Source organism: Sesamum indicum, linkage group LG3 (genome assembly GCF_000512975.1).
Source record: "Sesamum indicum cultivar Zhongzhi No. 13 linkage group LG3, S_indicum_v1.0, whole genome shotgun sequence".
In the NCBI taxonomy this organism is placed as follows: domain Eukaryota; kingdom Viridiplantae; phylum Streptophyta; class Magnoliopsida; order Lamiales; family Pedaliaceae; genus Sesamum; species Sesamum indicum.
In genome coordinates this window covers 16,901,165-16,913,965 of record NC_026147.1, presented here as the reverse complement: position 1 = coordinate 16,913,965, position 12,801 = coordinate 16,901,165, and the positions used below count along the sequence as shown (strand labels likewise).

The following is a 12,801-nucleotide window of genomic DNA, read 5'->3' as shown; positions in this document are numbered from 1 at the left end:
TGTACACCTCTAGAGTTATAAATACCCCGACGTTTCATTTACTGAGGTAACTGTTTTCTATTATTTTCGACCTATCATTCTAGTTCGCACATTTTTACTTCGATCAACTCTAACTTGAGCGTCGGAGGGTCGTTGTCGGGGACACACCCGACGAATCTCACGTTCGTGTTTCTATTCTCAAGATCCAATCACTAGATCTGGTAAGGATATGTGGCCGAGTACGATCAACCATCGTGGTCAAATATTTCGAGCTCGATTAGGTATAGAATAGTAAATTGGTATAAAGTTACTCTGCAAATTCTCATAGAATTGGAAATGGTGAAATCAAATTCTTGAAATTATTTCACTGAGCAAAAAGAAGTTAATGCCAAAAGTAATGCATATAAAAATGTACAATCAGCAATCACATTTGAGCATCAAACATGGTAAGAAGCTAACCAAAATATATGCCTATTCTGCAACCAAGACAAGTGCAAAAGTGGTGGACTATTTCCAAAACTCAAACATGGAGAGAGACGGGCACTCTTAGAACTTCCCCTACGCCAAGAGCCAGAAGTTTTTATGCGTTTTACTGTTGAGAAGATATCCTGCCTTTTGCCCCTTTTTCTGTACTGCAACACACGTGCATTTGCTGTTCTCAACCACATAATCTGCTGTATCAAATCCTTTAAGCGATAACACTTTTCTAGGCCTGCTTAATCCACAACAATAATCATATAAACATCATTACTACTTAATAAGGGTTTTAATTCCAATCTGCTTCAAAAGCTTACCGTACCTGGAACAGCCTATCAAACTGGGACGGATCTAAAAGTATAAGTTTGATAGGGCCGAAAATTATACTTATACATTGGATTTACGTTGTCAAATAATTAGGCGGCAATTAAACAAATTAGAGGGCCAGTGTATAAAAAGAAACAAAAATTATGTGTAGATAATACAGATTAGCAACCAGAATTTTACTTAATAATTATCTCGAAGCTAATTTTTTTCGTTACTATTAAACAATTTTCTTGTTGTGAAAATAAAATTTATATATTTTTTTGAAAAAAAAAATTACAACCCCCCACCCCACCTCTAGATCCATCGTAACTATCAAATATTACTCATCACACTTTAGTATCACACATTCACGTCACATCAATATGTTTCTCCTTAAATTTATAAACTATAAATTAATTTGTAATTTAAAAATGGGAGAATTCCACACATATATTCACAAAATCTTCTTAAAAATTGTGGTAAGGGGCTCAATCAATATCAATTTAATCTAAGTAAATTGGCAAGATAGACCAAAATGGTTATTTTCTTAGATCCTACCCGTTGCAGCTTTATCAAGAATCTCTAATATAATATGAATTTTCTCGGAAACTGAGTTGGGTGATATGTATATACCCAAATCTTGATGATAATTATTACCATTTTATGAATTTTTCAAACTATTAATTATAGAGGTATTAATTTCCTTTTCTCAAAAAAAAAAAAGGGTAAATTAAGGATGAAGCAAAAAGTGTGAAAAACTCACCCTAATATTGCATTAGAAAGAGTCTTCCGTTGCCCAATAATCAGAAGATCAACTTTAGAGGCTGCGCTGTGGGCAACAATCGCAGAGGCCTTGTCCTTTCCGTCCGTCATCTCCACCTTCTCCGCCACCACCTTCACCTTCGGCTGCCTAGCCATGCACGTTCGCTTCATCCCATCGAGAAAATCCACTTCTCCTCCCCCGGCGCCCTCCGCCGCCGCCAACGACAAGGAGTAAGATCCGCCGCTGCTGCCTCGGGTGCTTCCTGGAGACATTGGGTTCTTGAACAGTGCACCGAACGGGTTCTTCCACGGGTTTGGAGTCTCGACGTGGAGTAGAACCAAGGTGTCGTTTTCGACGAGTGCATGGGAGAGAGCGTAGTCAAGTGCACCGGCCGATTCGCGGCTGGGGCACCACCATCCCTTGCGCGCCGCCGCGTTCACACCTACCATAGTTTACCCTCTCGGCCGCGGTTTATCACCAGTAAAGGCCACGCGAAATCCGACGGAGACCGCCTCCTGGGACGGCGCTATACCAGCTCCTGCTTTTTATTCCTTGATGGGAATAGCTGAGCAATGGATGGACAAATGTTGTGAGAATTTTTATTTATTTAGTCACATTTGTGATCCACAATTTGTTCCTTGCCAAATTTGTGGGATTGCTTATCAATTATCAAGGACAGCCATTCGAATGCGAAAATGCATTTTTCATCCTGTAAAAAGTTTTATTATATTTATTTATTTTATATATTTTTAATATTGTTAATTAATAAAAAAATATGGGTATTGAATGTTGAAAATACAGGCAAAATTATACATTTAGTCCCACAAAATAGGTGGTTCAGTATTTTTAATCCTCTACGTTGTAGTATTTTCAAAATAGTCCTAAAAAAAAAAAAAAACTCAACATATTTAGTTTACGAAATTTTTGAAATGGTCCCAAGATCAAGAAATTTTACACATTTACTCCTCTTCTCTATGGGACCTGTGAGACTAAACATATCAATTTTATTTATTTTTTCCAATTTTAGGATCATTTTTAAAATTTTGTGAAACATAGGTTTAAAATGTGGCGAATTTTCTCAATTTTGAGATCATTTTAAAAATTAATTAAAGTAGAGGACTAAAAGTGTTGAATCCTCTATTTTATGATACTAAAAATATAATTTTTCCAAAACTATAATTTGTTGACACATATAAAAATATAATAATCAAACTAAAATAAAATAAATGTTTTGTATTTTAATTTAATGCCACTTAATTGTATTTTAGCATTTGATATCAATCATTTTGTAGTATGCCTGTCATACGTACTTTTAGTTAATTATTGTTGAGGTATTATTTACTTTATAAACTAATAAGTGTAATACTTACTTTTCTTAAATTGATCGGTTGAACAAAATTATTTTTCATTCCACAAATAATTATGCCTTCTCGAATATCTTTTCAAGTCCAAAGCTGAGAAAGTAGACCCCATTCTGTATCCCAGCAGGCTTGACCGTTTTGGTCCAAGTAAAATAACAAGCTTACAATCCATCTATTCTTTACTAACTTGGCAGGCTCATAAACAAGTCCAATCCAACAAGATGATGTGACGGACAACAATGATGACAAGTTACATATCTTTTTGATATTACAATGTACATCATATAAAAAATTCTCCAACAATCCTCTCCTAGATTTTCAGCAACCAACCTAGAAGCAACAAGTAAAACGAAACCTGCAAAAATCGGGCTAACTGATAAAACTCATTCAAGCAGTCATAACTTTTTCAAGATAATCACAATCCATATTTTTCTTTTTGTTTAGCTAGCTCATGATGTTTTCTAATTGTGTATCACAAGCTATAAATACTTTTCATGTTCACTCTGGGAAGACCTATAAACAAAGGCCCTTGTGCAATTATTTTGGAATAAATATTTTATACTCGTACACTCAATTCTCTCTGCAAATGAAAATGAAGTTGTCCTATTTAGTAGCCTATATATGCTAGATTAGTAAGTTGGGTCATTTTCATGCTCTACTACTCACTTCAACTCTATAGCAGGCTGGCTATGTTACGTAGAAGGAAAATCTATTACACACTACTCCAAGAAAGAGCGCCGAAGCCGGTCGCACCCCACAAAGCAGCTGGGTTAGAACTATGCACGCTGTTGAAGGCAGCATCGCGCAACCTGCTTCATATGATCTCACTCCTAGCAACAATATCCTTACTCAGCTATGTATTGAGTTATTACCCTCTGTCATAAATTTCTACTCTAGAAGAAAAAGCATATTGTGCATCCCCGATAAGCATACTTAACTTACTATTATAGTAACACTCCCAATCTCACTAATTTCCTGCAAACAGATATAAAGTTTTGGGATATCCCAATACCCACGTCCTGCAGGAAAAATTGGCAAGTATGTAGAAAAAACTCAAAAATGAGGATTTTAAATCCAGAAACCATAGCACATATTTATAAAGCATTTCAACAACAAACAATAAAACTTGATGAATATAATATTAATATTTATAAACATATTTATAAAGCATAGCCCGAGCGTGCTGAGCAGGATGGCTAAGGAAGCCGCGGATAAGACTAGTGTTGATGAAGATCGGGACAAATTTTTGAGGGTGGCGCAGCTCGCCACATGTTGGGAGGACAGCCGGGCATCTCTTCGAGGCAATGTGCCGCCTCCGAATGGCAAAGATATGTCGAGCTCGTCGCTGTATGGCGAGGCTGGAGGGGACACTTTTGCAATCTACAATTTTATGCTGTAAATGAACGAAAAATATCTAAGCACCGTAAGCCCAAGGAAATGCTATATGAAACTTTCATATCAACTCCAACGGCTGCATGTACACAAGCTAAAGCCATGTATATGTACATATCATGATAGCTGAACTCGTACACCATTCTTGCCAAGCTTGATTGGGGGAGAAAAAGGGATTTGCAGATGGAATAAAGTTCTATACAGGATTCGAACCTGCGCGGGCAGAGCCCACATGATATCTAGTCATGCCCGATAACCACTCCGGCACGACCACTGTTGCATGCTTCTCCATCCTTTCTTACAATAATTTTATTATTTTTATTGTAATATTGTATACACTCTCGTTTAATCTTTCATTTCAACGCATTTTTATATACACTCTGCTATATCTCATCAAGTTGCATATATGTATTTCATATGTTTTAGGGATAATTATGCTTTTTTTTATTTGAGATTTGATGTAATTATACGTAATTTTTTTATAGTTTGAGAACTTACATTTAATACCTTTAAGATTTGCTTCCATCTAACAACTATAAATTCATTTGTTAGTTAAAATTTATCGAATTCACTGATATTAAAAAAAAATCAGAAAAATTATATTGTCACCCTTAATTGATTTATTATTGACTTATTGCAAGTCAAATAAATTTTTTTATGATCAAATTACCCTCGTACGTCTCCATGAGTTAATGCATGTGAGGAGATATATCTTCATCGTTATAAGGGTAGTTTAGTCGGAAAAAAATTATTTGACCTTCAATAAGTCAATCAAGTAAATCTCAATCTTACTTCGATTTTTTCGTTAATATCAGCAATTCAGTGAATTTTGGCCAACGAAGAAATTTATTTGTTAGGTTACCAGTAAACATCAGGGGTGCTAGATGTAATTTTCCAAACCATTAAAATCTACGTATAATTATACTCTCAGAGAAATTAGATGTAATTTTCCAAACTACAAAAATTTACATATAATTATACCATATCTCAGATAAAGGAAGTGTAATTTCGCTATTCTTTAATTTTCTTGAACAAAATTATGTTCAATCAAAATTTTCTATTGAAATAGAACTTTAAGACATTACAATTTAAACTCCAACTTGCATTTATTATTCTTTTAACCTCCATGATATTGTGAGAAAATTAATTCACAAGAAAGTAAAAATGCAATATACTAATATAAAAAATATTATTTCCTACTCTTTTAATGTAGTTACGGACTAAAAGTCGTGATAAATCACTATTATTAACTGCAGTTAAATAAAACAGATGCTAAAACTTAAACTATCTACTATGAAAGGTATTTTCGTCATGACTCTTACCCATGGTAAATATTTTAATCACATTTGTAAAATGACAAACAAGAACTTTTACGCGGCAAATCAATGACTATTACTAACACTATAAGCAAGTATGATATTAATAATAAAATAGTGATAATATTACACTAAAAATATATATTAAGAGACAATAACTTTTCTCTTGTCACTACATAATTATTAGTGATAAAAAAAATGTATAAAGTTGTTACCTACCAAATATAATTAGTGACACACATATAGTGACAATTTAGTAACAAATATTATATATTGTCATTAAATTATCACTATATGTGTCACTAATTGTATTTAGTGTCAACATTGTACACTTTTTTTTATTACTGATTCTTGCTAATTAAAATCATGAAATTCATATTGTGACAAAATAAATTTCTTGTTACTAAATATATATAATTAATAACAATATTAAAATTGTCGGTTGGTTTTTTCAATAATGTGCTATTCTTTTTTTATAGTGATATGGCTATTTATTTTAATTATAAAATTAACTATAATTAAATGTTATATTTTTTTTTACAAACAATCATAAAATATTCAAACGAAAATTAGCAAAATTGACTCGATCTCTTTAAAATTTTCAAAAGTACTTCTAATTTAACAAGACTCATATTTTTTGTATCTGTAATTAATTTATAATATTTATTCTTCAATATGTTTTGCTATTTTTGGATGGTTTTACTTAATATTTTCTTTTTTCTTTTGTGGGGAAATATTTTTATTCAAATGGAGACGTCAACTTTAATAGTTGTTAATACATTTTGTGTGATATAGTCCCCACAAAATCTACATGTTGTCGGAGAGTTTCAATAAATGTAAATTTCATTAAATAAATAGTAGTACATTGATACAATACTTGTCGGGGGATTTATTAAGATAGCTGCTGCTAGATAGATCACCCGTGGGTATGAACTGTGTGGAGGAACAATAATTGATGAAGTGATGATGTTCATAGGGGAGATGAGTGGCGTTACTATTGATTTGCAGTTCAGTTAAATTGTTACCGTGAAAACATTCATATATGCCCTCAAGGTAAGTTTTGTAATTTCCAAAAGGTAGAGGAGTATCAAAATAATATTTATGGGGATGAATAACTCCGTATATTTTTTTATTATTTATAATAATTTTAATTTAAAATTTTATTATTTTATTAACTTTTTTGTATTGAATCTGTATATAAACTTACAATTTTTAATATTTTAAAATATTAAATTATTTAATTGATATATTAATAAAAATTAATTACTAGCTTATAAATTTTAATTAAAAAGTTATCACACTCGTATAAATTATTTTAAATTCTTAAAATTAAATATTTATTTTTATTTATAACTAAATTTATTAAATTTAATAAATTATACATATATATGCATATAAGTTTATACAATATAAATATATAAATATGGATATAATTGGACATATTTATATTTATATATTTATAAATACATACTTTTATGGCAAACGGCCGCAATGGGTTGATGGGAACGAGGGCACAAGCAGGAGATGAGTGTGGGCATGGCGATAGGATTGAAAAGAAGGAATAACTTTTTAAAAAAATAATTTAATAATTAGAAATATTTTTAATAAATAAATTGTTTATTTTACTAATTTTGATATAATTTATATATACTGCATAAATTATTTTAAATTATAATTTTATATAGAGATTAAATTAAAAGAATTAATAAAATAATAAAAATTAAAATTATAAATTAGTATAAATAATAAAAAAATATATATAGGGTTATATTACTCATCCCCATAAACATTAATTTACACACCATCTACCTTTCTGTAATTATAAAATACCTTCGAGGGCTTCTATCATCAAAAAATTAAATTAAACTTTGACCAAGGCAACAAGTATATTTTAGGACTTTAAAGGCTGATTTTAATAACTTTTGAAAAAAGATAGAAATAATTTATATAAAAAAAATAATAAATAAAGGGTGTTAATATAGTTATCCCTATATATTATCTAGATTCTCTAAACCAACATCAGTACATACTCATCAATAGCACATTAAAATACTGCACAATTGTCGTTGCAGGTAAAGGGGAAAAGTGAACAGAAAAATGAATTTGATAGTATGTATGTGAACGCGACTAATACAAATTTACATACGGGGATGTAGCTCAGATGGTAGAGCGCTCGCTTAGCATGCGAGAGGTACGGGGATCGATACCCCGCATCTCCATCTGTTTCCTCTCTCGGAAAATTTCTCCAATACAAGAAAAGAGAGCTATTTTTATGTAAAATCCTAGAAAAAAGATTCATAAATAGCACTGTTTGAAAATCTCAATTTTAAGGCCAAATTACAGTCACCTCCGCCAAAATTTAATATAATTACAAATACGTTCTTGTTATTTAACAACTTATAAAATTATTTTGATTTTAATGTCCATCTAAAAACTAACTCTTTCGATTTTTCATCCATTTTTTATGATGAATCCATCCAAAATATCCTTTTGAATTATGAAATATAATTTTAAATACAAATTTTTTAAAAATATTTTGACGAGCTAATATGCTGTATGTATTCTTTACATTTACCCACCCTAAAATTCTTTTATATTTTATTAAATATTTTTTTCTTGTAAAAAATAACGATCAAACAAGGATAAGGTAGTCATTTTCACCTCACCGCCTAGAAGTTGTATAAATATTTTTACTTTGAGGGATATTAATAATTTTTCAAATAACAATAGTCCAAATATGATAAAAGCAGCTGTAATCTAAATGCAAATTTCTAAGTGAACTCCTGCCTGAGTAGGCTGAGCATTGTACATTGGACAATATTAGTCATCAAGAATCAAACCATCCATTAGTACGAAATTTGCATCAGTTTTAGGTCATAGGATTGTACATAGAGTGGTTGAAATGCTCCCAACGCTGAGTGCTATCTCCAGTGCCGTCAGTGCTGCTTTCCATTTATTCTGCCAATACATGCATATATATATATAATAATCAGGAAATTCATGAAAAATTCTAGTTTAAATTTGGTATGTATGAATTTGAGCTAATCATACAGTAAGTGCAGTAAACTTGTCGTGTGATTGGTATACAATTCAAAAAAAATGATCAATCACATAATAAATGTACCATACTTGCTCTGTAATTAGATTGATTCGGCTAAATTTGGTCCGACGACAAAATCTTTTTGGAAATTCAAGTTATGAGATTTTTGTTTGTGGAAGGAAAATGGGGATCATGCTTATATCTTTTATAGTTTAAAAGACTACGTTGACTTTTTTTATGTGAGGGAGTTTTCTCCTATTAATGTTTTTATAAGGGGTAAAATGCAATTAACCTAAGAGAGTTCATCTATCCAAGTAATTGATTGTTTTCTTTTTTATTTATTTATTTTTTTTAATCACGAATAAGGTGCCACTAAAGAATTCATTCTGAGGAAAGGCAAAGTGCAATTAAGCCCGGTATTGAATTTTTGTATTGTGAATTCAACTTAAAATTGTATTTTTTTTAATATATAATAATAATATATTTTTAAAATTTTAACTTATTTATATAATATAAGTTTAATAATTTATTGAATCTAAACTTTTTATTTTTTTTAAACGATTGAGATTAATTGATTAGATCTAACGATCAATATTTGATCAAAAAAGATCCAATGATCATTAAAATAAGAAATAATATATATTAAGTAAGGGTATAACGGTTATTTTCTTAAAAATTAACACCGTTAGTTGGATTTAACGGAGAGGGGGCGATTGAACAGAGTTTTACAAAACACATGGGAGCTTTTAGCCTATTCTAATAATAGGAGGTTTTTTTGCAGATTTTTTAAAACATAGGGGTTTTTTTATGCATTTTGTCCCCTAAAAAATTAATCAAAATCAATTAATTGCAAATCAAGAGAAAATTCTTTAATTTCTTGTCTTAAAAATATATAAAAAAAAATGTAGAGAAATTTGCACTTTCGGTGCAATACAATAGAGGATGCACTTTTGGTCCCATAGTTTATAAATTTAGCATACTTTTGTCTCGTAGGTTAAAATATTGTAGCATATCTGCGACAAAAAATGCTATAATTTTTTACCTATGTGATCAAACGTGCTATAATTTTTTATTTTACTGAAATCAAAATTGCTAAAACTAGTAAACTTTGATGCCAAAAGTGCAATACTTTTAATCGTGTGGGACTAAAAGTATAATTTTTCTAAAAAACTAAAGAAGTAAGTAAATATGCCCATCAAACAGTACTCACAATTCTCGCTGCAGGAACGGCGGCAGGCGGCGTCGGGGTTGTGCTCCAGCTTGGTGGCTGTGATCCATTGTTGTGAAAATGAGTGTCTTGTCCAGCTACTGTTGGATTTATGGTCTCCCATGTTCTTGGCTGCAGTTTTGTCAAACGTTAAAGCTTACAACCCTATCTAACCAACATGCTTACGTTAAATCCTACTCTCATCAAATTTAGAATCATATTAACTTATTTGTATTCGCGGCAAGAAATATTACTTTTTGATTTATTATATTAATTATTATGAATAGAAACAAAAAATCATGACAAATAATAATTAACTGCAATTGTTGGTAATTTGTTGTTATTTTAAAAGACGGCCAAAACATAGTTATTACTAAGTACCATACCAAATGCTTTGGTGATAGCCCGCAAGCTTGTTGGACTTGATAATCATCTCAAAATTCATCGAGTGCATTTCAAAATTCAGCAATGAACAACTCATAAAGAAATCTAATGAATGCATTTAGTATTTTTTGACCATATGTAGTCTATAGATAATTATCTTATCAATTTTTAATGGATGTTGGACGGGATATCACAACTAATATTATGATAAATATTGATATAATCTATGGTCAAAATAAGTTTCACATTGATTTGTTAGAAGATAGCTGGTAGTATTGATTTAATTATCACAACTTCAAGCCGTACTAATTCATCCTGTAGGAAATAATTAATTATTTTTTAGTGATATCTAATGTTCATGAGTAACGGTGAGAAAGCATGAAAATTGTTCAAATGAAATTGGTTATAAAAAATATTTTTTTTTCTAGATTATTATCCAAACCCCGCAATTGTTGGGATAATTTCACTGACACCCTTTAGCATTTAAACATATTATAAATAAAACATTTAGATAGAAAAACCTACAATCATATTTTACAATGCAAACTTTCGCTAATAAATCTATAAAAACATGATAGTAGGGGGTTTTGGTGTAAATTTATCAAAAGTTAAAGGAATATTTTAATTATAATATATATATATATATATATATTCAAATTATAGGGACGGTTTATCTAAATTTCCAAAATGCTCCCGAAAAAATTGAATTGACCATCGTAAAATAAAATTAATATGAAGATGTAAATTTTATGCTTGTTTAATCAATTTTTGTTATAATTTTTTAAATATGGTTAAAATTTTTGCCATGATTTTTAGACATGACTAATGTGTTTGGCCGCTGTTCAGTAATATTTAATTAGTATTCTTCGTATTTTTTTTGAAATTTTTTATCATCGTAATTAAACATGATAAAAAAAATTATATTTCTTCGGGCGATTGTTGGTTACCTCAGCCGGACGTTCTCCTCTTTGTCTCCCGGATGCAAACCGTTTCTTGGTTTCCAGCAAAGTGTAGGTATCCAAGAACTGTTGACGGCCACCATGGCCGTGAGAACTCTTGTTAGATCTATAACAATAGATGCACAAAGAGTAAGACCCTCCAGGGCCATCGAAGCACTCGACGCACGAGAAAAACGTTCCAGGTATCAGAATTCCACAGCAATCACACAGTGGCCTCCCACTCTTGATGATATAGTAAAGTGTGAGAACTTCCCAGAAATCCAGAGTGCCATTTCCGTCCCTGTCGAGATCCCTGAAGAAATGCGGGCTGCACAGCCGCGTGTAGCCCTCGAGTTTCATGAACTCCAAGAATTCTACGAGGCTCACTTTGCCATCTCCATCGGCGTCCAGGGCTCTGAAGAAGTCGTACGCCAGGGCCTTCACCGCTGGAGGGCTTGCGCGGTAATGAGCATCGGCTATTGCACGTAGTCGTTCCATTACCGGCCCTGTCGACTAATATTCTTTCAGAGGAATGGGATCGATGGAATTGGTTTAGGTCAGGAGATGAATCCGGGAATTTGGTTGGGTTGATTGATCTGCGAGTAGGCTATCAGAGGCAATGTTTGGGGTGCTTTGACTTTCATGCGATGGATAAAGAATTTGGTATTTTGGAGTATCATATATTAAGACAGTGTGTGACGAAATTATAGTACTTGTTTCGTACAAAGTTTTAAATAAAAGTAGAAATAGTGAAAATTTAAATATATATATCTACATTTTGGTGGTGTTATTTGAAAGAATATTGGGATCTGGCGTGTTATCGATCTTCTCAAATAAAGGAGAAGTTTTGGGTTCAAATCGTGGTTAAAAAGAAATAGTATTAATTATTTTAAGTAAAAATAATTAATTATTTGTAAAAAATTAAGTGTTATTCTCGAAAGGAAATTACAAGTAACAAATTTGAGGGAAATGGAGTCTGATTGAAGTTGGCAGAATATTCAACTCTCCTTCATATATTTCACAATTCAAGATTTAAAGCAATATATTATGTGTTTCAGTGTTGAAGATTAATGTCTATTTAGTGAATATAGGGGAAAGCTATGGTTAATGAGCAAAGAACACCTCAAAATTCTGGAATAGGAGACCTTTAAAATAAATCACTGTCAAACTAAATTGGGAAGGACCCGATAATGATTTTTCAGTACCTAAGTCAAATACATCATACGAAGAAAAGTGTACAAAGTTGTAAGAATATTAGGATAACAAAAGTTGTACTTGAGATATAGAAGGCGGCTACTTACAGACTTTACTCAATTATACAATTTCACGTGCACTTCAAACGCCAAAAGCATCGAACAACGACAATGAGTCCATTCATATTAGAATTTTGAAGGTATCAGAGTTCCGACATAAAAACCCGAGTTTTAAATGAGCTGGGAGTAAGATCTAAGCCCGACTTTCATGAAATTACCCCACATCACAATGGTTCCAAAATAGGCCATTAAAATCACCAATGGGTGAGTAATGAGAACCCTAAAAGAGTTGCATAAATTGAATAGCCGTTTGACTTGTTCAGCTGATGATCTAGTCTGAAATTATAAACTGGCAGGCATATAATGGAGGGTAATGAGAAATAAT

At 31.5% G+C, this 12,801-nt stretch overlaps 2 protein-coding genes and 1 non-coding gene across 3 annotated transcripts; 1 reads left to right on the top strand and 2 right to left on the bottom strand.

Annotated features, from left to right (window-relative positions):
* LOC105158719 lies at positions 317-2,147 on the bottom strand. The gene is made up of 2 exons (XM_011075559.2): positions 1,526-2,147; positions 317-691 (listed from the first exon to the last, which is right to left on the bottom strand). Exons 1-2 carry the CDS (start codon positions 1,972-1,974, stop codon positions 538-540), a joined length of 603 nt encoding a protein of 200 aa, XP_011073861.1. The 5' UTR covers positions 1,975-2,147; the 3' UTR covers positions 317-537.
* On the top strand, positions 7,741-7,813 carry TRNAA-AGC. The gene has a single exon. It is a non-coding gene; the product is annotated as a tRNA-Ala (tRNA).
* LOC110011753 lies at positions 8,262-11,853 on the bottom strand. Its single transcript, XM_020692919.1, has 3 exons — positions 11,173-11,853; positions 9,845-9,973; positions 8,262-8,552 (listed from the first exon to the last, which is right to left on the bottom strand). The coding sequence occupies exons 1-3, from the start codon at positions 11,659-11,661 to the stop codon at positions 8,469-8,471; spliced, it is 702 nt and encodes a 233-aa protein (XP_020548578.1). The 5' UTR covers positions 11,662-11,853; the 3' UTR covers positions 8,262-8,468.